This window comes from Elephas maximus, chromosome 3, assembly GCF_024166365.1.
Source record: "Elephas maximus indicus isolate mEleMax1 chromosome 3, mEleMax1 primary haplotype, whole genome shotgun sequence".
Lineage (NCBI taxonomy): Eukaryota > Metazoa > Chordata > Mammalia > Proboscidea > Elephantidae > Elephas > Elephas maximus.
The window spans coordinates 97,618,487-97,642,906 of NC_064821.1; the positions used below are offsets into that span (position 1 = coordinate 97,618,487).

Below are 24,420 nucleotides of genomic sequence, written 5' to 3' on the forward strand. Positions count from 1 at the left end.
CCTTAATACCCCTACTTATGAGCAGGAGTATTGCCTTTGAAGTTTCCAGCCTCAGTGGCGATGGTGTCTCCCTGACCCTCCCCAGGCCAGACTAACTCTTTGCCACCCGCTCTCCTCGCACTCCCTACTTCCCTTTCTGTAGCACACACCCCTTTCAGAATTACAAGTGTAATTTCTGCCTTCCTCAATAGGCTGCAAGCTTCTCGATGGAAACAGCTGTCCCTGCCTGTTCACTGCTGTTTCCTTGGTGCCTAGAGCAGCCTGGCTCATCACAGGCACTCAGGAGCATTTGTGATGTAGAGCCAATAGGACCTGCTCACTGAGGGAGAAGACCTCGCAGAGGGACACTCCCAGATTTCGGAGGTCCTGAGAGAGGGAAAATGTTTCATCCAAGTCACAGGGCTAGGAAGTAACAGACACAGTTCCTGCTCGGGCCTTTCCCATTTACACCACCTTGTGCTGACAAGCTATGAAACAGACCAGCGTTTCCCCAATATGTATCCCATGGCATGCTGGTCTCAAAAGATTCTGGAACATAAAGTGTTCTGCGGTGAAATAGGCTTGAGAAACTCTGGGTTAAACAAAGTGAAAGAGGTTCTTTACTGTTGGTCTTTTCAGAGTCTTAATATGCTAGTAAGTCCCTGGGTGGTGCAAATGGTTAAGCACTGGACTACTAATTCAAAAGTTGGTGGTTCAAACTCACCCAGAGGTGCCTCAGAAGAAAGGCCTGGCAATCTACTTCAGAAAGGTCACAGCCTTGAAAACATGCTGTTCTACTCTGCACACATGGGGTCACCATGAATCAGAAACCACTCAATAGCAACTGTTGTTTTTATTTTAAATACGCTAATGTGCACTGTGATTCTCGGAGGTCCCATGCGGCATTCCCCCAAACTGATTTGACAATGGAGTCCTCCCTGTGAAAGAGTCTGAAAACTTCTGCACCGTCCCAAACTACTATCATGAGTATTTACTGAACAAGACACAGCAGAGATTTTCTGCAAGTTTTTGGGCAGGGAAAGAAGCCACCTCCCCGCATCCCCTTTTTTTAAAAAAATTACTTCATGGTCCAATATACAAATGGAACGAAAGTAGAACTGCTTGGTTAAAGGAGGCCTGGAGATTCCACTTGGCCATCCTGCCACTGCCACCACCTGAGGAACCCTTGTGGCCTGAGGAGCCCAGTGTGAACACAACCAGTGCAGAGGTATAAGCACGGTGTTGAGAGGAGACCTGCCCTCTAGCGCTGGCTCTGCCATTAACTGCTTTACTCTGGACAAGTCATTTATACTTACTGGCCCTAAGTTTTATACAGAGTCTGTTAGACCGCACGATTTTTGGAATTCTGAACTTTCAAGCTTTAATCTGATGAAGACTGATTCTATGGCTGTCAAATCCAAACTCCAGGATTCCATGGTTCCCTGGTTCTAAGATTCCAGGGCTTACTAATCTCCGATTGTGGGGCTACGAGTAGCCAGCCTGGCTGGTGCAGCACACTGGAGCCCAGGCTGGGAAAAGCAGAATTCATTAACCGCAGTGTGCTGCCCAGAAGCACCTGGTTTCCTGGGGAGGCACACCCCATGCAGGATGGAATGGGTGCGGTGGGGAGGGGTGGGTGGACCAGAATCAGCAGCTACTCAGTGAGTGGGCAGAGCAGGGAGAAGGACCCAGGTCTCCTGATTCCTGCTCTATCTTTAGATCTCCATAGCAACTGTCGCCAGGGCGCAGGAGCTGAAGGTGCGGGCGGAGCTGGCTGTCTGCAGGAGGTGGGAGTGGTGTTTTCCTCCTGTGCCTCTTCTCTTGCTGGGGAAAGTGCTGTGGGCTGGGCTCAGGAGCCAGGGAAGGGACTCAGAGCAAAGCCATTTGCAGCAGGAAAGGCTTGGGGCCAATATAAAACAGGTAACCCAGGGCCCCACCTAACCCTGAGAATGTGGTCAGGCCACAGAAGCCAAGACTTCACAGGGTGTTGGGCTCATGGCACTGGCGGTACATATGGCAAGTTCCTCCTCCAAAGAGCTCTTAGCCTCTGCTATGGCCATTCCCTACTTACTGGCACCTACTCTGCGCCAACACCGAGGCTACGCCAGGGACAGTCTCCAGGGGCAGTAATTACATGGCAGGTCCCATGGGAACACCTAACCAGCCCCTTGCCTGAGGGACCCAGGAAGCCCCACCCACCCTCTTCTCCTGCCCAACTCCTACCATCCTTGGGCCTCAGCTTGGATGTTGCTTCCTCTGAGAAGTCCTCCCTGACTCCCAGGCTGGTTAACTCTCCTTAGAGCTTATGGCCCCTTGTCCTCTCTCCACAAGTAACCTCTCGAGGTAGATGAGAAATGGAGGTTTAGAGAGGTAAAGACACTTGCCCAAGGTCACCTGGCTAGTCAGTGGCAGGCCCAGGCTTGGGCTCCACATCTGATTCCAGGCATGATGCCTCCTGGGTCCCTGTAGCAGGGACCTGGGAGGGAAGCCAGGGCTAGAAGAGGAAGTAGGAGTCCTCGGCCAGGCCCGCACACAACAAGCACCTGGCCATGTCTTTAGTGAACTCGGCCGAGCCACAGACCAATGCAAAGGGCTTCCTGCGGCAGGAGCCGACCAACTCTTTCATCAGGTCCTGGGCCAGGTGGCCAAGGCGTGTCTTGTCCCGGTAACTCCAGGGGAGCTGCTCCAGGGAGTTCTCCTGGGAAGAAGAGAAAGAGTGGGGGTGACTACTGGGAGGGGCCTTGGTGTTCACATAGCCAGTTCTTCTTTGCCTGATGAGGAAACTGAAGCAAAGGGGTTAGGAAAGAACCTTCACCAAGCCCTACCACGAGTCAGGTACTGCCTCATGTGCGAACTCTTGTCATCCTTAAAATACGCCTGTGAGTAGGTTAGAAGGAGCTTTGATGGTGCAGTGGTTAAAACCCTCGGCTGCTAACCAAAAGATTGGTGGTTTGAACCCACCGGCCACTCCAAGGGAGAAAGATGTGGCAGTCTGCTTCCGTAAAGATTACAGCCTTGGAAACCCTATGGGGCAGTTCTAGTCTGTACTATATGGTAGCTATGAGTTGAAACTAACTCGATGGCAATGGGTTTGGTCTGGTTTGGCAGATAGGCTTGTCACCCTCCACAAGGCGTGAGGCACAGGGAGGAGGAGGGACTTCACCCAGGGCACATGCTAAAGCAGGGCAGTGACAGGACCAGAAGTCAGGCTCCCACCATTTCTCACTGCCTCCCAGTGGCCGCTGCACCTCTCACTGGGAAACACTTTCTCCCCATGCCTGCGGGTCTCCCAGAATCGTTCCAAGGTTATCCATCACCCTCAGAGCATAATTTCTGTTTGTTTGTTTTAAGGTTTCAACTCACTTATTCATCTGACAAGTACCTGCTGAGTGCTCACTATGTGCCAGGCACTGTTCTAGGCACTGGAGATATAACAGCTGCTCAAAAAGGACATGGTTCCTAGCCTTGTGAAGCTGACATCTCTAGTGTGTGAGGCAAGACTAAAAAAGTGAGTCCTCTGGGATTACATCTGGCTAGGTGTAACAGATGCCAGGTAACAGTGCCTTAACCAAGAAAAGGGTTTATTTCTCTCACATAAAAGAGCTAGAGAATGTTGTGTTCTTTATATTTTTACAACAATAAAAATAATTATAAAATAATTAAAACAAAAAATTTTTAAGAAGTCTAGAGGTTGTATTCCAGGGCTGTGCTAGGCCCTGGGACACCCCAAGGGACCCAGGCTCCTTCTCTTTCTGCCCTTTTAGGCTTAGCTGTGGCTCTCATCCTCAGGGTCACAACGTGAAAGCTCCATCTCTGACTTGGAGGAATTTCTTTTATTATGTAAATAGACATTTTAATATACCAAAAAAAAAAAACCTGTTGCTGTCGAGTCGATTCCGACTCATAGCGACCCTATTGGACAGAGTAAAACTGCCCCCATAGAGTTTCCAAGGAGCGGCTGGTGGATTCGAACTGCCTACCTTTTGGTTAGCAGCCGTAGCACTTAACCACTATGCCACCAGGGTTTCCAAGTTTAATATACGCATAGAAAAGTACACAAATCATCAAGTATGTATAGTTTGAAGAATTTTTAAAAAGAAAAGACACCCATATAGCCAGCATCCAAGTAAGAAACAGAGCATGACCATCACCTTCACAGGTCCTTCTAAGCCAATGAGTCCCTGGTGGTGCAAATGGTTAACATGCTTGGCTGCTAAGCTAAAGGCTGGAGGTTTGAGCCCACCCAGAGATGCCTTGGAAGAAAGGTCTGGCAATCTACGTCTGAAAAACCAGCCACTGAAAACCGTATGGAGCAAAATTCTACTCTGACACATACGGGGTCGCCAGGAGTTGGAGTTTACTAGATAGCAACTGGCTGTTTCTAGTTCCTTGGGCTAAGTAGAGTGACAGGTTGGAGAGAGGGGTAGGGGTTGGAATCCTAGCCACTGAGTTGATTCTAACTCATGCTGACCACATGTGTGCAGAGTAAGATTGCTCATAGGGTTTTCAAGGATGTAATCTTTACAGAAGCAGACTGCCAGGCCTGTCTTCTGAGGCATCTCTAGGTGGGTTTAAACCACCAACCTTTTAGCTAGTAGTCCAGTGCTTAACCGTTTGTGCCATAAGGACCCTAATAAATACAGTGAACTTGGAGCCAGGTTACTCAGTCAATCATTATGGAGTATCTACTCTGTGGCCAGCACTGCTGAGCACCGAGGGGAGAGTGGTGATCTAGACACGCCGCCCCTGCCTCAAGGAGCTCTTCACAGCCTAGAGGATGTCTGTGGCCCACTGACTCCACCACCAGGTCCCACCCCATACAACTGAGGAGGATGGATGGGAGGCCGTGTGATGGGTAGGAGCTGGAGCTCTGGAACCAGGCAGCCTTGCGCTCACATCCTAGCTCAACCTCCGTCTAGCAGCATTACTCAGGCTAGTGCCTTCACCTCTCGGAGCCTCAGTTTCCTCATGTGTGTAGTGAACACGATAATCCCTTCCTTTCTTGCCTGGCACGTGGAGGTGCTCAACCAGTGGCAGGGATTATTATTACCGTACGGGTCAGCAAGGTGACAGCAGGCCCTCGGGACAGGTCAAAGAGGCCTGTGAAGTTTCAATCAGGAAAGGAATTCACCACTCTGGGCTCACCTGGCTGAGTACAAAGAAGGTGCGGACATTCCAGAAGCGGGCCTGGTCCTGGAGGAAGGTTTTCAGGTAGATGCCCTCAAAGGTCTTGAAGCAGCCAACCAGTGTGACGAAGGTCTCGTCGTCTGCGTTGTCTGTGATGCTCTGCAGGATGGGTACCATGGGGGCCAGGCCTGTGCCTGCAGCCAGCATGAGGAGCTCACCATACTGGGGAACAGGAACAGTACAAGACGGGTGGGCTGGGGGTAACCCCTAGGACAGAGGGGCTTCACCCCAACCACCCCACTACTAGGCATTTTCTTGGGCTTGCTTGGACTGGGCTGCACAGCCCTTCCTGGGTGTCCCACCCACCTACCTCCTCCAGGAAGCCATCCTTGCTTGTGAAAGGCTATAACAAGGGAGGTCTGTGTAACAGAAATCACAGAATGGGGCTGACAGGGACATAACTGTGTAGCCCATCCTACAAGTGGTTTGGTTGCCCCCTAAAGCTCCTCTGGGCTCTCTGCTCACACACTTCCTTTGACAAAGTGCTTACTACCTCCCATGGCAGCTTGTTCCATTATAGGTCCAACCCCCTTGCCAGGAAGGTCCTTCTCATCTCACATTGAACTTGAAGGCTCCCCTTGCTAAAGCTTTGCCCACAGCCTGCCATCCCAGCCCTGCCCTCCAGTCTCCTTCCTCTGCCCCAGGGCAGCCCTGCAGAGATCTGAGGCTTGGCCCCCTGAGCTTGCTCTTCTCTAGACTAAATGACATCATAAACTTAAGTGCCTAGCACAGTGCCTGGCACAGAACAGCCATGCAAAAAAAGTCAGTTCCCACCCAAGAGGCCCCAGTTCCATCAGTCCCACCTCAATGAACCAATTTCCTGGCTCTAGGTCTCTGAACACATGCCCGCCTCTTAAAGAAGGGTCATCCTCCAGGTAGTGCCTGAGTTGTGCAGTGAGATATTCACCTCCCTCACTCTAGAGACTAGGGCTCTGTGAATGCAACCAGAGTTCTGATAAGTTTTACTGGCAGCCACTGCACACACTACTGCATGTAATGCTTCCTGAATGGAGTATCTAGGGTCACAGAGACCTGGGTATAAATCTCCAGCCGTGTGATCTGGGCAAGCTCTTTCACCTCTCTGAGCTTTGGTTTCTGGTAAAAAAAATATTAGCACCCCCCACTGCAATAATGGCACCTATCTCAGAACTGTCAGGAGGCCTAAATGAGATGACGTAGATACAGTGCTCAGTGCGGACTACGAGGTTTAATAAACTAGATTCCTTGCCCTCCCTGAGCCCCTGTGACTTCCTCACATCAGCGGTCACTGAGCCCTGTTATCCTGCGTGTGTTTGCGTGCTCCTCTGGCCTTCAGGCCTTTGCGCCTGCCACCCTTCTTGTCTCCATTCGGCTCAGAATCTCCTCTGGGAAGCCTTCCCTGAGCCCGGGGCAGGTGAGGCGTCCTTTCTGTGTTCTCACAGCCCCCTGAGCATCCCTCTTCACAATGCTGGCTACACTGTGTTGTTGTCAACTATGTGTCTGTCTCTCTCCTCAGACTGCGTGCTTCTGGAGGCCAGAGGCCTCATGTGACCCATCTCTGAGGCCCCAGTGTCCAGCCCAGGTCTGGTCCAGGGTGGCTACTTATGAATGCCTACTGAACGAATTTGTGGACAGACGCTAAGGTGCTGGCCCTCAGGGCTGATGTAATAGCCACCAGTGACGGAGATGACTTAGAGGCAAAACAGGACCAGAGGGGTGGCAGCAGCACCTGAACTTCCTCACAGGGCAAAGCCAAGCCTGTGGCTGACGGTTCACACGTACGACACCGTCTCTTTCCTCACCACTTGGCCCCACAGCCTCCCTAGGTATGGAATGCAGGGTTTTCAAGTGGTGTACTATGCACACAAAGGAGCAGCCACACAGAAGAAGATGCTCACCAAGTGTCTACTGTAGATCAGGCACAGGGCTAGGCACCATGGGGGATACAGGAGCAAGTCTGAGACTCTGAGCTCAAGGGCCTGGGGACACAGGGACACGCTCAGCTAACGCGTAAGGCTTAGCATGGCTAGTACCAGCAGACTGAGGAAGAGGGTTAACATATGCACACCACATCTCTGTAAAGTAGGGATAATGTGGCAAGTGCTGAGAGCCCGGCATATAGGAGATGCTATAGAAGGCTCTGATGTTATTACTGTACACACATACATCCACATGTGTGCACGTGTGTGCCTGTACTTCCACGTACAGCAGAGGAAGGATATACACCAACGTACTAAGACTGGTGTATCTGGGGAGACGGCCTGTGGGTGTTTTTTATTTTCTTCTTTTTGCCTCAAAGTATCTGCTGATTTTTTTTTTCTTTTTGGGTAATGAACATGTACTGCATTTGTAATATGAAAAAACCCAATAAAAGCTATTTTTAAATTAAACAAAAAGAATAGAGAGCGAGGCATGATTCATTCTTTTCCATTTGTTTTCATTTTCTTTTGTTTTTCTAATTATAAAGGTAATAGGTGTTCATTGCAGATAATTTGGCAAGTAAAATGAAAAAAATAAAAGTCACCCATAAGTCTACCATACAGAACTGCTAACATTTCACTGCATTTTCTTTCCCTATTTTTTCTGTGCGGTTTAACAGCTTCTCAACCTATCGAGTATTCAATTTTGTACCTAGTGTTTGTCACTTGATCTTCCAGCATAAACATGTAATATCAATTATAAACATCATTTTTAGATCCAGGATACTATTTTATCAAGTACTTGTAACCCAGTTTACTTAACAGTTTCCTATTGCTGGATATTCAGGTGTCTCCAATGTCGTGCCGTTATAAATAAAGTTGCAACGAACATGTGGCGAAGAGTCAGCATTTTGGATTCTTTCCGTAGACTAGTCATCCAGAAGTGGAATTAATGGGTCAAAGAATTTGAAGATTCTTAAGACTCTTGGTACATACTGCCAACTGCTTTTCAGACAGGCACCAATTGATGAGAAATGATTAATTCTTCCTGGGAAAGTCAGGGAAGGATTTGAAAATGTGATGATGAGGGGAACAGCCTCCCGGGCTGGGAAGCAGCAGGCCCCGAGCAGTGAGCCACGGGGCCTATTCAGAGAGCAGTCTCTCTAGTCACGTGACTGAAATGTGAAATTGAAAAGGTATTTGGGGGGTCAGATGGTATGCCACCACCAGCTGCTGTAGAGTGGACTCCAGCTCAAGGTGACCCCATGTGTGTCAGAGCAGAACTGTGCTCCATAGGGTTTTCAATGACTGATTTTTCAGGAGATCACCAGGTCTTTCTTCCTAGGCGCCTCTTGGTAGACCTGAATATCCAACCTTTTGGTGAGAGCCAAATGTGTTAACTGCTTGCACCACCTGGGAACTCCCAGATGGTATAAAAACCTGTTGCCTTCGAGTTAATTCTGATTCACAGTGACCCTATAGGATAGAGTAGAACTGCCCTGTAGGGTTTCCAAGGCTTTATGTCTCTTTTTTTTTATTGTGCTTTAAGTGAAAGTTACAATTCAGGTCAGTTTCTCATATACAAACTTACACACACATTGTTATGTGACCCTAGTTGCTCTCCCTACAATGTGACAGCCCACTCGTCTCAACCCTGTATTTCCTGTGTCCATTCAGTCCACTCCTGTCCCTCTCTGCCTTCTCATCTCCCTTCCGGACAGGAGCTGCCCACATAGCCTCATGTGTCTACTTGAATTAAGAAGCTCACTCCTCACCAGTATCACTTTATGTCTTATAGTCCCCTCTAATCTTTGTCTGAAGAGTTGGCTTTGGGGATGGTTTTAATTTTGGGCTAAAAGAGAGTTCGGGAGCCATGTCCTCTGGGGTCCCTCTGGTCTCAGTCAGACCATTAAGTCTGGTCTTTTTACTAGAATTTGAGGTCTGCACCCCACTTTTCTCCTGCTCCCTCAGGGACTCTCTGTGTGTTCCCTGTTAGGGTAGTCATTGGTGGTAGCTGGGCACCATCTAATTCTTCTGGTCTCAGGCTGATGGAGTCTCTGGTTTATGTGGCCCTTTCTGTCTCCTAGGCTGATATTTTCCTTGTGTCTTTGGTGTTCTACATTCTCCTTTGCTCTAGGTAGGTTGGGACCAATTGATGCATCTTAGATGGCAAGGCTATAAATCTTCACTGAAGCTGTTGTAGTTGCTGTTAGGTACCGTCAAGTCAAGTCCGATTCATAGCAACCCTACGTACAACAAAACACTGCCCGGTCCTGTGCCATCCTCACAATTGTTGCTATGTCTGAGTCCACTGTTGCAGCCACTGTGTCAATCCATCTCGTTGAGAGTCTTCCTTTTTTCTGCTGACTCTCTACTTTACCAAGCATGATGTCCTTCTTCCGGGACTAGTCCCTCCTGATAAAATGTCTAAACTATGTGAGACAAAGTCTTGCCATCCTCGCTTCTAAGGAGCATTCTGGTTGTCCTTCTTCCGAGACAGATTTGTTCGCTCTCCAGGCAGTCCGTGGTATATTCAATATTCTTCCCCGATACCGTAATTCAAGAGCCTCAATTCCTCTTTGGTCTTCCTTATTTATCGTCCAGCTTTTGCATGTACATGAGGTGATTGAAAGTACCATGGCTTGGGTCAGGTGCACCTTAGTCCTCAAGGTGACATCTTTGGTTTTTAACACTTGAAAGAAGTCTTTTGCAGCACATTTGCCCAGTGCAATACATTTTTTGGCTTTCTGACTGCTATTTCCATGAGCGTTGATTGTGGACCCAAGTAAAATAAAATCCTTTACAACTTCAATATTTTTTCCATTTATCATGATGTTGCTTACTGGTCCAGTTGTGAAGATTTTTGTTTTCTTTATGTCAAGGTGTAATCCATACTGAAGGATGTTGTCTTTGATCTTCATTAGTAAGTGTTTCAAGTCCTCTTCACTTTCAGCAGGTAAGTTTGGGTCATCTGCATGTCACAGGTTGTTAATGAGCCTTCCTCCAATCCTCACACTGCATTCTTCTTCATATAGTCCAGCTTCTCGGATTATTTGCTCAGCATACACACTGAATATATGGTGAAAGGATACGACCCTGATGCTTACCTTTCCTAATTTTAAACCACACAGTATTCCCTTGTTCTGTTCAAATGACTGCCTCTTGGTCTAAGTACAGGTTCCTTAAGAACAAAATTAAGTGTTCTGGAATTCCCATTCTTCATAATGTTACCCATAATTTGTTATGATCCACATAGTCGAATGCCTTTGCATAGTCAATAAAACACAGGTAAACATTTTTCTGGTATTCTCTGCTTTTAGCCAAGATCTACCTGACATCAGCAATGCCATGTCCCCTTTTGAACCTGGCTTGAATTTCTGACAGTTCTCTGTCGATGTACTACTGCAACTGTTTTTGAACGATCTTCAACAAAATTTTACTTGTATCTGATATTAATAATACTGTTTGATAATATCCACATTCCATTTGATCACCATTCTTTTGAACAGCCACAAATATGGATCTTCCAGTAGGATGCAGGTAGCTGTCTTCCAAATTTCTTGGCACAGACAAGTGCGCACTTCCAGCATTACATCCATTTTTTGAAACATCTCAATTGGTATTTTGTCAATTCCTGGAGCCTTGTTTTTCACCAATGCCTTCAATGCATCTTGGACTTCTTTCTTCAGCTTCTTCCATTGTTACAGAAGCTAGGGGTCCTAAATACCACATACACGAGTCTGGATTTTCTAAGCAATGTGCGGCCATGGATGGTCTGGAGCTTGGGCAGGCAATTTTGTTTATTAGTGCCTATTTCATGTTCTTCCAAGAAGATGTTCTTGGGATTGGGTTTGAGGTCAGGAAAAATGGCATAGTGATTCTACGGCCTGAAACATAAAAACTACAGTCCTGGAGGGCAAGTGGAGAGAGGCCGCCTGAGGATTTAGTGTGCTGGTACTGACCTGGTTTGGTTTATAGAAGAAGCTTCCAAAAGGTCCTCTCCAGAAAACTGTGTCTCCTGCTCTCCAGGATCCGACATACTGGGACATCAGCCCAGTCTGGTAGCACTGGAAGCAAACACAGGGAGGCCTCAGTGAGACAGGCACTTGCTGCCAATACAAACCACACTGGCCATTAATGTGGAGCCCTCCCTGTAGGCTTTGTGCTTTAGACATGTTATCTCATCCCCCTAATCATCCTATGCAGTTGGTCTGTCATTCCCATTTCTCAGATGAGGCCCAGAGGCTTATGTAGAAGGTAAATGGTGAGGCTGGGATGAAAATCTATGGGGCTTACAGCTTTAACACAAAGGTCACAAACCCAAATGCCTACAAGAGCCATGCAGGTAACACAGCTGAGTGAAGAGGGGGTATAAGATGATTAATGCTAATTAATACTCAGTCTTAGTGATCAGTAGAGAGTGGTGGGGACTGGGGTAAACTGGCGAGTGAATGCTGCTTCTAAAGAGGGAAATCATTACATAGTTACAGTCCACAGATTGTGGGGCCAATGCTATTGGATCTGATTTCTTCTGAAATCCACATTTTAATGTAAAATTGCCCATTTTTAAAATGTCACCATTTAAGTCAAAATTTTAAAACACCACTGGAGTCCTTGGGTGGCACAAACGGTTAAGCATATGGCTACCAGTCAAAAGGCTGGTGGTTCGAATGCATCCAGATGTGCCTTGGAAGAAAGGCCTTCCAAAAGATCACAGCCATTGAAAACTCTATGGAGCAATTCTACTCTGAAACGCATGGGGCCACCACGAGTTGGAATCAACTCAGCGGCAACTAGTTAACTGGTTAAGGCCAAAATGAAATACCTTTGTGATCTAGCCTATACCATCTCCTGGACAGATGAGAAGATGAAGGTGCTGATGATTCCTCCATGGGAGTGGTGGAGGGCAGCCTCCGTTTCCTGGGTGCCTGCCTATTCTGAGGCTGGGGCTGTAGAGGAGACAGCTGGACCATAAGCTCCATGAGGGCATCTAGTACCAGGACCACAGGAAGGACTTATAAATATCTGAATCAATTAATTAATCTAGATTCAAGCCCTCCCCTAAGGAGCTCACAATTTAGAAAGGACCTAGGCCTCAGACATAAACACGGTAGAAACTCCCTAACATTCCATGAAAAGATGAATGCTCAGAGAATCCCAAGGAGGCTGTGGCCACTGCCATGGGGTGGGGTGAAGACAGCTCCCCGGAGAGAGGAAGCATTTGAGCTGGACCTTGAAGGATGGCAACATTGCACTCACTTGGGATGGGAGCAGCAACACAGAGAGGACTCTGGGCATCAGCTGTAGGAGGGTTAGGGGCAGGACAGCCCAAGTCACATTCTTTAGAGGCCCTATGGCATAACATCACCCGAGGAGAAGGCAAAGGCTCTCCTGCTACCTCCAGCCCCACACAGAGCTTAGCACAGAGTAAATGATCGATACGATAAACACTCACTAAAAACACTGAACTTTTGTTCTTCCACTTTGGGTCATATTACCTGAAGAGCCTTGGGACAATGGCATCATCTCTTTGAGCTTCAGTTTTTTCATCTGTAAAATGGGGATAACATGATCTACTCTGCAGGGTAACTATGAGGTTGGAATGAGACCATGAGAATAAAGAGCCAGAAGTAGTGCCTGATACACAGTAGGTACTCGAGAAATGGGAGTTTTTCCTTCCCTTCTACATGGAAGGGGAAACCTAAAGAAAATCCGCCTGGCTTCCAATTTGCAAAGACATTTCCGGCTCTTCCTAGCCATCGGCTTAGGGATAATTAAGCATCTCTCTAAAGAGCGGCTTTCCTGTAAACGAAGGAGAAAATCAGCCTTGCAGCTGGGAGAGATCCAGCTGCCCTGAAGAGCTGTCTCCAGGCTTATCCTTTCGACAGAAGCACACCCAGACAAGCAGCTTGGGGAAGCAGGCCATTTGGAGAGGATTTGTGGAATCTCCCAGACAAACAGTTGCATGGAGAAGGGATCCCATCCAAGCTTATGTGTGAGCGAATAAACACTGCCTCTTAAGACAGACAGAGAAGATGGAAGGAGGAGACAGTGTTGGGGTCTTGGAGTCAGGGGGCCAGGGCTCACCCACCAGCAGTACTTCTCACTAGCTATGGAACCTTGGGTCCTTCTGGGGCCTCAGTTTGCTTATCAATGAAATGGGAGTAATAATTCCTGGCCTACAAGGGAGATAAAGAATATGAAAGCTATTCTTAAATACTGTTATTCCCTAGGATTCACTTGGGAAGTGACGATCTAGAACTATGTATTAGGCTGACCCACATAAACTACTGTTTCTGTAAGTCAAAAATGATAACGGTGTCAGCAATCTTATGTAGTTTAACCTAATTATTTTTCCCACATAATAGCCCTTCATGACTTCTTACACATTTGTTGGCTACTCCCTAGGACTCTGGGGTGTTCTGTATCTGGCCTACTTGGTTCACCTCACCTCATCTCTGTCAATTCCTACCCTCTAGCCACTTCAGACTGGGCAGTTCCCAGAAGACCCTGTTCTTTTTCTTCCCTCCTTGGCTGTGGTTATCTGTCCCCTCAGCCTAGAATGTCATTCCCTGCTACTGTCGATTTGTACTCACTCTTGAAAAAAAAAAAAAGGCCCCACTCAAATGCCCCCCACTCCCACTTCTTCCTAAGCGGTGATGACAGGTCCTCCACGTCCCACCTTTTGCCTGATTCTGTAACTTGTATCCTGCTCCCTTGGCACACTGTACTGGGGTGAACAGTGTCCCCCCACAGAATTCACATCCTTCTCGGCACCTCAGAATTGACCTTATTTGGAGATATGATCATTGCAAATGTAATTAGTTAACATGAAGCCACACTGGAGTAGTGTGGCCCCTTAATCCAATGACTGGTGTCCTTAAAAGAAGAGAAATGACACAGACAGACAGACCCACAGGGAGAACACCCTGAGATAACAGAGGCAGAAAGTGGAGTGATGCCAGAGACTGCTGGCAATACCAGAAGCTAAGAGGAAGGCATGGAACAGATTCTCCCCCAGGGTCTTCAGAAAGAGCATGGCCCTGCTGACAACACCTTGATTTTAGATGTCTAGCCTCCAGAACTGTGACAGAATAAGTTTCTGCTGATTTTTTTTAGTGTGTGGTAATTGTTACGGCAGCCAGGACACTAACACGCACACAGCTTTGTGTTCCAGCACGAATGATTAACAGTTCCCCCAGTGAGGCTTCTTTTGCCATTGTCCATGCTGTTCCCCCTGCTTCGAGCCTCCTGCCCACATTTTCCTCTAGTTCCCCCCCCTCCTTAAATACACAGCTCAACTCACAGGTCCGCTAGGTAGCTGGCCTGTCTTCCCTGCACCCCCAGCTGCCTCAGGGGGTTGGGCCTCCTCTGTCACAGTGTCTCTCGAGCTGTACAGTCCTGGTCTGGTCACCTGTGCTGATGTGGGCTTCTTGAGGGCAGGTGCTGAGTCTGACTCATCTCCCCACGCCAGTGCCCAGCACACACAATAAGGTTCTTGGTGACTTGGGTCCCCATTCCCTAAACTTTCTCCTTCAGTGGGTAAAACGGTGAGATGGAGCAGCTTTACCTTTCTTGGTCTGACCCTCCTTTCAGTAAAATTTTTTGGGAACATGACCTGGTCTAGCAGGCCCCCTCCCAGGAAAGGAGCTGAGGGAGGGCCCCCTTCCCCTCCCCCTGCTCTACCCACACACCAGCCTCCTCCCACGGGAACACAGGCTTTTCACATCAGTGGGAACTGCCCCACTCCAACCAAAGTGGCAAGTGGAATTGCCAGTCCATGGCATCTCAGAGTATCCACCAAGTCAACTCACCTTAATTAAAACTTCAAAGTACCCTTTTGCGTTGGCAGGGCTAATGGGCGTATAAGCTCTCTGAATTTCTAAGCCACCCACTGTACCCCTGGAAAAGAGAAGGCACTCAGTCAGGCAGTCATTCAACAAACACTTACCAGGTACCTATCCTGCACCAGTTGGTGAAAAAGTAAAGTTGGGGCCTGGTGACATCCCATGGTCCTCACTGAGGGGCAGGCAGGCAGAAGTAGAGGAAAGAGCACTGGGCTCCGCCACTACAACATGCTGGCTGTGAGACTCCAAGCAAGTCATTTTACCTGAGAGCCTCTGCTGTCCCTTCTATGAAATAGGGACAATTATCTGTGTCCTGCCAGCCTCAGCAGCCTGTTGTGTGGCTCCACTTGGGAAAGTGCTTTAAAACCATAGGAGAGCTACACTGATGACATGAGCTGTTTGAGGGCATCGCTGGTTTTTCCTGAACTCTTCTTGACCGTAGAATGATAATAATAAAAACTGCTGACATTTATTAAACGCTATCATGTGCCAGGGAAATCCTGGTGGCGTAGTGGTTAAGTGCTACGGCTGCTAACCAAAGGGTTGGCAGTTCAAATCTGTGAAGTGCTCCTTGGAAACTCTATGGGGCAGTTTTACCATCCTATAGGGTCACTATGAGTCGGAATTGACTCTACAGCACTGGGTTTGGTTTTTGGTTTTTTTACCATGTGCCAGAAAGGGCCCCAGTCCAAAGTCCATGCATGAATCTTCTCAACAATGTTAACAAGAAGGGAGTCAGGATAATAATGTGTTATACAACTGCAGCTAGGTTGTATTAAAGCAGCCCTGATAGCCCAGTGGTTAAGTGCCCAGCTGCTAACTGAAAGATCAGGAGTTCGAACCCACCAACTGCTCTGTGGGAGAAAGATGTGGCAGTCTGCTTCTGTAAAAATTGCGGCCTTGGAAACCCTACGGGGCACGTCTACTCTGTCCCATAGTGTCACTATGAGTTGGAATTGACTCAACAGCAATGTTTGTTTGTTTGTTTTTTATGTTATATTAAATACCTACTACATACGGGGCACATTATATGCATTATATGAGGAAACCAAGACTCAGAGAAGGGAAGTCATTTGCCTGAGGTCACACTGCTAGAATTCAATTCTAGCTCTGCCTGACTCCAGAACTGGGTTCCTCACCACTGCCCCTCAGAGGTGCACAGGAGCTCCTAAGCACTCCCCTCTCAATCCTACTATGTGTAAAACTCTCTTCTATGAGGTATGCAAAGATTCACAAGGCCCTGTCCCAATACATTCAAAGCCAGGGAGCTGGACATATTCAACAAATGCAGAAATACAACACTTGACATGGCTTGGATGCAAAGACCACTTTGCTACAATAAAAATAAAACACTGACATGTTATGGAGGGAGCCCTCTCTCTCATGTGGGGAAACTCAGAAGGCCTCCTGGAGCTGAGATTGGAGGAAGGGCAGGCCATGGACAAGTGGAAGCAGGGACAGGAAAGGAAGTAACTCCAGGCAGAGGGAACAGCCTGGACAAAAGCTTAGAGGTAGGACAATGTAGGGCAAGTCAGGAAATCCTGAGTGGATAATGAGGTGGAACACAGGGTGTAGTGGCGGGGGAGAAGAGCTTGGTGGAAAAAAAGCTGGGGCCTCGGGTAGGACATCACTGTGGAGGCAATGCGGAGCACCAGAAGGTGTTTGAATGGGCAGTGACATAGTCAGATGTGTGTGTTAGGAATGTCACTGGAGAGAAGAGGGGCCAGAGCGGAGGCAGGGAGCTCTGGGCATTCCTGATTTACAAATGGAAGAACTGAAGTGTTGCATGGGGCAGTGACCTGCCCTGTGACCTCTCCTGCTCACTGGAATAGTGAGCTTCAAGGACTACCCGCCAGGCTCCAGACCAGTACCAGCTGGGCATAAGTACCAGGGGCCAGTATGAAGCAAGTAGGCAAAAGCCTGATCAGTAATGAGCTCTCTCCTGGTTCCCCACCTTGTCTTCTGGCTGTACCTTCTGGAGCCTTGACTGGTCCTCCTCTTTCCGCCAATACCATGAATGTCAGTGCTGCCAGGGTTCAGTCCTAAGCCCTTTCCTCTTTCCATGTCACATACACTCCCAAATGCAGTCCAGGTATGTGCTGATAACTCTGAAATCCATGTCTGTAGCTCAGATCTCTCTGCCAAGTTTCAGAACCATGGAGCAGACTGATTGCGGACATCCTCACCTAGATGTCCCTCTGGGTTTCAGCCTCAACATTTCTGAGCCAAACTCAGTGCCTTCTCGATACATGCTCCTTCACCTGAATTCCACCTCACCTGGGAGTTCTTCTGGCTACCTCCCTCTCCTCTACCACCCCCTTACTTCTACAACCCTTGCTGCACCCAGATCCTTAACCACTATTGTCATCCACCCAAGATCATCAATTCAGACATCTACAGGGGTAGCCTGCTACTGGCGAGGGAAACCTGGAGATACATGCCCTGCCTACAGGTAGTTCCCACCCATGGATGCTATGAGGAAATGCAGACCAGGGTTACCAGATACCCCCATTTTTCAAGAGATACAGAAAATCCAATCTTTTCCATGCAAAGCTCCAAATTTGTAAATGTTGTCATTTAATATAACACAGTGGACCAAACATAACCTATCTGCAGCCAGATCTGACCCATAGCTACCATTGTGTAAAATGACTTGCCAAGGTCACAGAGCAATCCTCCAAGCCCCGTGTAATTTCCCTCCCTGTTGTACCTTCTTTAATTGGACTTTGGGTTTGTTTTGCGGTTGCATCAAATTTTTACCTCTTCAGACATTATCCCTTTGTAGCACAGCAGTCATTAAACAAGCCTGGAAATAAGCCATGTGGAATCTTGTCCCTGGACGGGTGGGGTAGGGATGGGGGTGGGAGTTGGGTATAAAGTAGGTAGGGACTGAACCACTCAGAGGAGTGGTTAAGAGTACAGGCTCAGGAACCAGGCTGTCTGGGTTTGAATCCTGACTCCACTACTTATTAGCTGTGTGATCCTGACCAAATCCCTCATTCTCAATGACCATACCTTTTTCTCAGTTGGTGCTAATCGTATGAGGTTAATACCACAGGCTCTAGAGTCAGACTGCTTGTCTTCAAATCCTGGCTCCAACACTTACTAACTGTATGTCCTTGGGCAAATTACTAAACCTCTCTGACTCCAGTTTCCTCTTGGGTATGATAATGGATCCTACCACACAGGCTTTTGTGAGGATTAAATGTGTTGTTCACACATCTAAGCACAAGAACTGGGCCTTGAGTGGTAAGTGTTGTAAAAGTGTCTGCGGTTATTATTACTTATTACAAAAATGCATTCCAGTTCAATCCCAAGAACCCTAATACGTATTACTATGTCTGTTCTGAAGATGACAAAATGGAGGCTCAGTGGAGGTTAAGCAAGTTGTCCTAGGCCTCACTGCTAGTGGATGGCAAAGCAGGGCTCCAGGCTTCAGTCCTCCCACTACCTGAGTGTACCGTAGGATGAGGTGCTGGCCAGGCCGCAGCCCAAGCTGGCTGTTCCCAGGCAATGCAAATCGGACGTGGTATGTGTCCTTGGTGACTTTGTCCACAGCGCTGATGCTGAAGGCCAGGAAGGTCTCTGGGCTCAGGCTGGAGTGGCAGCTCTGGAACAGTAAGATTCAACTGGGCAGAGGCCAGGCTCAAGGGACGTAAGGCACCACAGCATCCCTCCCTCTGTCCCCAGGAGGGCTGTCTTGGCTAGTAAGTTTTCTGTATAACAGAGAGTAGCCCCATCTTAGCTCCTTTCATGTTCCAGTCTAAGAATGCCAAAGCACTTTACACTGAGCTCACCCTGGATAAAGAGCAGGCTCCTCAGCTGCACACTCAAGGGCCTAGTGGACCACCCTCCAGCCTCGATGTACTTCCCATGCATCAGATGCCGGGCTTTTCTCCATCCTCCCAAGAACACCTGCTGCCACCTACCTCTGGGTATTTATTTGCTCAAGCTGTGCCCTCTATCCAGAATATTCACTCCAATCTATAAAAGACCTAGCCATCCTTCAAATCTGCTAAAATCCAGATTTATAGAATTTAGCAAATGATGGGACCTAAGAGATGATCTAATCCAATATCCTTATTTTACCCAAGGCCTGAGTGGTAGAGACTCACTTGTCCAAGGTCACACTGCGAGCAGGGACTCAAGTTCCTGTCTTCTCAGTTGTAGCCCTGTGCCCTTATAACTCTACTCAGTACCCTTACAACTCTACCCCACACCTCCACCAGGAAGTCTTCTCTGAATGCCAGGACTCACAGATCTCTCCCTCCTATAAAATGCCCACATCTGACTCACTCTGTCTAAGCTGCCTGGTGCTGTGAAAAGAACCCTGGGCTGTGAGTCAGGAGACCCGGGTTTAGCCCTGGCTCTTCTTCTGACCACCTGTGTGGCCTTACGCATATTATTTGATTCTCTGGGTCTCAGCTTCCTTATCTGTAAAAAGGGGCCACTCATCCCTGATAACTTTATATGATTACCAGGACGGTCAGATGGGATAACAGTGCAAAAGTATTTTATGAAATTTAAATTGTTATGAAAATTTTAAATCTCCTATTATTATTACATCATTAAAAGTAAATAATAAAATGCATTATTAGATTGAAATATGCTATTTTACATTATAATACTGAAAAAACCTTGTAATATCACTTAACATTTGCATATAACGAGCGGTAACACCTACTATTTACTGATTGGCTACTATGTGCCAGGTGCTTTACATCCTCATCCCATGAAATCCTCACAATTTACAAAGTATTAACACCCCCATTTTTCAGAAGAAAACTGAGATTTAGCAAACTAAAACGACGTGCCCAAGATCACACAATTAACTGGCAGAACTGGGCCTCAGCTCACGTCCTTATTCTCAGTGACATTTTTCTCTCGATTGGTGCTAATCATATTAGGTTAATACCACAGGCTTTAGAGTCAGACTGCTTGCCTTCAAATCCCAGCTCCAACACTTACTTTCTAATTGTATGACCTTGGGCAAGTTACTAAACCTCTCTGACTTCAGTTTTCTCTTGGGTATGATAACAGAGCCTACCACACAGGCTTCTATGAGGATTAAATGTGTTGTTCACGCATCTAAGCACAAGAACTGGGCCTTGAGTGGTAAGTGCTGTAGAACTGTTTGCTGTTATTATTATTAATTACAAAAATGCATTCTAGTTCAATCCCAAGAACCCTCTGAGTCACACGGGTATTGTCCCCTTTCTATATAAGCTGAGCTTTTCGAGGGTTGGTACACTGGCATCTTTATCATCAACCCCCATGGGCCTGGCACACAGGGCATGGGTTTCCCGGTAGATCTGGGAGAAACGCATTCACTCATTCAGCAATCATCTACTGTGCACCAACCGCAATGCCAGGTGCTGCGCGAGGTGCTGAGGGTAGAGCAGTGAGGACGATAGAGCCCCTTCACCTGTGGAACTTAACATTTTGCAAGGAGAAGTGGACATATATAAACGAGTAGATCTAGACAGCAGCTGGTGGTGCTGAGGGTTAAGAGAAATGAAGCAGGGTGAGAGGATGGAGAACGATGGGGGATGCACGGACAGACAATTAGGAAAGCCTCTTGGAGGAGGTGAAATCTGAGCAGACAGCAGAAGAAAGTGAGGGGACCAGGCACGCAGAAATGGAGGGCAGTGAGGTGGGAGGAACACAGGTGTTGCCATGAATATTCCTCAGCCACCGGCAGAGGTCAGAGGGCTCTGGTCTCTACCACCACCTTCCAGCGGCAGAACTACAAGGAGACATTTAATGGGGGCTGTGCTTTGGGGTTCAAAAAAAAAACTATTTATTCAGGATGTATGATCTATAGGTTAGATTGAGCCTAGTTTGGGTCCTAACAAAGGGAAACAGTTGGCCAAAAAGTGATGGTGACATCAGGCTGCATTAACAGAGGTGGGGTGCCGTGGAAACAGGAGGACACATCTCTACTTCACTCCACTCCACACTGATCAGAAGGATCATGGACAACGGAAAGCCCATCAAGAGGCAGGCGACCAGGATGGGGATTCAAACCAGGCCTATGTGTAGCATCAAAAGGAATGGGGCCTCAGTTTCCCTATCTGTACATTACAGAGGTTGAATTCCATGGTCTTCGGACAGTCTGAAATTGTTACTGTGATCCCTCCCAAACATCACAATGTAAGGATAAACTGCTTAAATCAGACCACGAAGCACCCTACAAGTTCATAAAAGGAGTAAGGGCCAGAGAAGAAGAAATAATAATAATGGTAACAGTAGTACTGGTGGTAGTGGTAGTAACTGGTAGTAATAATAACAGTATTATCCCCTATTTACCTGGTATATAGCATGTGTTAGTCCTGGTCACTCTCAAATCCCCAGTGCTTATTGTAGGGCCTGGTATATAATTGGTAGTCAAAAAATACTTGTTAAATGAATGCCAGGGCTCTGTGCTAAACATCACCAAATGTTTAGCCCTATTTGACAGATGAGGAAACTAAGGCTGAGGGAGATTAAGGGACTTTGCCTAAAACCACACAGCTGCTAGTAAGTTCCAGGGCCAAGCTTTGAACTTGGTTCCATTATGCACTCTTTCCTTTCAGCTGTACAGTCAGAGAAGGTTTCCCAGAGCAGGTGATAGTGGGCAGGGCTGAGGCCCGACAGACTGCTGCCCTGGCCCTTTGGCTGAGGGGCAGCCCTCCCTCACCTGTGGCTCCACTGCACTCAGCAGGCTCCTGTCCTTGCTCGCTCGGGCTGCCTCCCACCTTGCCAGGTCTCGCTGATAGAGATCGAACACACAGGGTGAGCAGCCACTGCCACAACACTGGGAGGGCAAGGGCTCCACAGGCCGAAGCTGCAGCCAGGCTTCGTCGTCGTCGTCCTCCTCCTCCTTTTTCTCGCCCATTGTCAGTGGGGCCTGGGCAGCCTGGGGAAGGCAGGGCCTGGGAGGGACAAGCAGCTGCTCTTCCCAGAGCAGACCTGGCTTAGAGGCCACGTGCCCAGACTCTGCTCCTTGCCATCCTGGAAGAGAGAAAACATATAGGTCACCTCTGATCACCTCCATTCCTCACATTCTCACTGAGGCCTGCTACTGCCAGGCTCTGTGCAAGCACAGGGACAGGGATGAATCAGCAAGGAATCTGCTGCTCTGTTTGGTGGGGGAGGCAAGCAGACAGAACACAAGAATCAGAGCTGGGAGCCAGGATTCCCGACCTCTGCCTATGCTCTGAGTGCTGGGTCAAGCATTTTCCATAGGTTATCTCATTGAATTTAAAAAATGTTCTAAATGATGAACTAAAATATGGTGCATAAACATTTACGTACAACTTAACGAACAACTGTAAAAGAACACCTGTAAAAAGAACCTTGTCCGTGTCCCAGAAGCTAACTATGTGCTCTTTCCTGATCACAATTCCCTCTCTCCCCACAAGGTAACCACCACCCTGATTTTATTTATAATCATTTCCTTCCTTTTCCTTAGTTTTGCCACCTATGTTTGCAACTCTAACCACTACCATTCAGCTTTGCCTATTTTTTACCTTTATATGAAGTGAATCCTGCCTTCTCTTGTGTCTGGTTTCTTTCACTCAGCATTGCTGGTGAGATTCACCTACCAAATTGCTACATCTCATTTAATCTTTACAACAATGAGGAAGGTACTAGGGGACCATTCTGCAGATGAGAAAACTGGGGCGTGGGGAGGTTTAAGGACTTATCTATGGTCACACAGCTCCTAAAGTGGCAGCAATGGGATTTTAACTTCAGTCTGTCTGGTTCCAGAGCCTCAGGTCTTAACCACTCTGACACACTGCTCCTCAACCAAAGGGAAATATGAAGACAAGGTTATTATGGTCCAGGTAATAGGTGATGAGGACCTGGAGGAGAACAGCTTCACGCAAGATCAATTAGAGAAAAGCTGAAGAGTGATCAATAGGGCATAAGGACTGATCAGATGTGGGGAGCAAGAAAAATGCAGCGTTTGAAGGGACTTCCGGGTCTCTGACTTGGATCTCTGCGTGGACAGTGGGCTCAAGAGAAGAAGCCAGGTTTTGGGGGAAGGAGGTACAGGGAAAAGTTTGGCTTGAGATAGGCTGAGTCTGAAGAGTTCCTAGGGCATCCAAGTACAAATTCTAGTTGGATTAAACAAGTCTAGATATCTAATTGATAATTTCCGCATTCCGCTGGATCACCTTTCTTGGGAACGGGTACAAATATGGAAGTCTTCCAGTTGGCTGGCCAGGTAGTTGTCTTCCAAATTTCTTGGCATAGATGAGTGAGCACTTTCAGCGCTGCATCCATTTGCTGAAACACCTCGACTGGTATTCTGTCAATTCCTGGAACCTTGTTCTTTACCAATGCTTTCAGTGCAGCTTGGACCTCTTCCTTCAGTACCATCGGTTCTTGATCATATGCTACCTCCTGAACTGGCTGAATGTCGACCAATACTATTTGGTACAGTGACTTTGTATTCCTTCCATCTGCTTTTGATGCTTCCTGCATCATTTAGTATTTTCCATGCAGAATCCTTCAGTACTGCAACTTGAGGCTTGAATTTTTTCTTCAGTTCTTTCAGCTTGAGAAATGCCAAGCGTGTTTTTCCCTTTTGGATTTCTATCTCAAGGCCTTTGCATGTTTCATTATAATACTTTACGCTGTCTTCTTGAGACGCCCTTTGAATTCTTCTGTTCAGCTCTTTTACTTCATCATTTCTTCCTTTCGCTTTAGCTACCTGACGTTCAAGTGCAAGATTCAGAGTCTGTTCTGACATCCATTTTGGCCTTTTCTTTTTTTCTTGTCTTTTTAATGACCTCTTGCTTTCTTCATATATGATGTTCTTGATGTCATTCCACAGCTCGTCTGGTCTTCAGTCATTAGTGTTCAACATGTCAAATCTATTCTTGAGATGGTCTCCAAATTCAGGTGGGATATACTCAAGATATACTTTGGCTCTTGTGGACTTGTTCTGATTTTCTTCAACTTCAACTTGCATATTAGCAATTGATGGGCATTCAAAAGCAGCTGCAGCAGTATATCAACAGGGAACTGCCAGAAATTCCAGTCAGATTCAGAAGAGGACATGGAACAAAGGATATCATTGCTGATATCAGATAGATCATGGCTGAAAGCAGAGAATACCAGAAACATGTTTACCTGTATTTTATTGACTATGCAAAGGTATTTGCCTGTGTGAATCATAACAAATTATGGATAACATTACAAAGACTCTGAATTCCAGAACACTTCATTGTGCTCATGAGGAACCTGTACTTACACAAGAGGCAGTAGTTCGAGCAGAAAAAGGGGGTACTGCGTGGTTTAAAATCAGGAAAGGTGTGTGTTAGGGTTCTATCCTTTCACCATACTTATTCAATCTGTATGCTAAGCAAATAACCCAAGAAGCTGGACTATATGAAGAAAAATACAGCATCAAGATTGGAGAAAGACTCATTAACAATCTGCGATATGTAACAATCTTGCATGCTGAAGGTGAAGACAACTTGAAGTACCTACGGAAGAAGATCAAAGACCGCAACCTC

General features: G+C 47.2%; 1 protein-coding gene across 2 annotated transcripts in view; it reads right to left on the minus strand.

Annotated features, from left to right (window-relative positions):
* Positions 1–824: 824 nt before the first annotated feature.
* The window catches only part of LOC126073099 (NADH-cytochrome b5 reductase-like), a 31,826-nt gene continuing 8,230 nt past the window's right edge, over positions 825–24,420 (minus strand). The window contains exons 2-7 of one of the 2 annotated variants that reach the window (XM_049879332.1): positions 21,591–21,904; positions 18,373–18,521; positions 14,879–14,966; positions 11,027–11,131; positions 5,125–5,328; positions 825–2,677 (exon numbers count right to left, since the gene is read on the minus strand). In XM_049879332.1, the coding sequence (XP_049735289.1) occupies positions 2,474–2,677; positions 5,125–5,328; positions 11,027–11,131; positions 14,879–14,966; positions 18,373–18,521; positions 21,591–21,788 (948 nt within the window). In that variant the 5' untranslated portion in view covers positions 21,789–21,904 and the 3' untranslated portion in view covers positions 825–2,473. The remainder of the gene's footprint in view (positions 2,678–5,124; positions 5,329–11,026; positions 11,132–14,878; positions 14,967–18,372; positions 18,522–21,590; positions 21,905–24,420) is intronic. The other variant, XM_049879333.1, reaches the window with a different exon arrangement.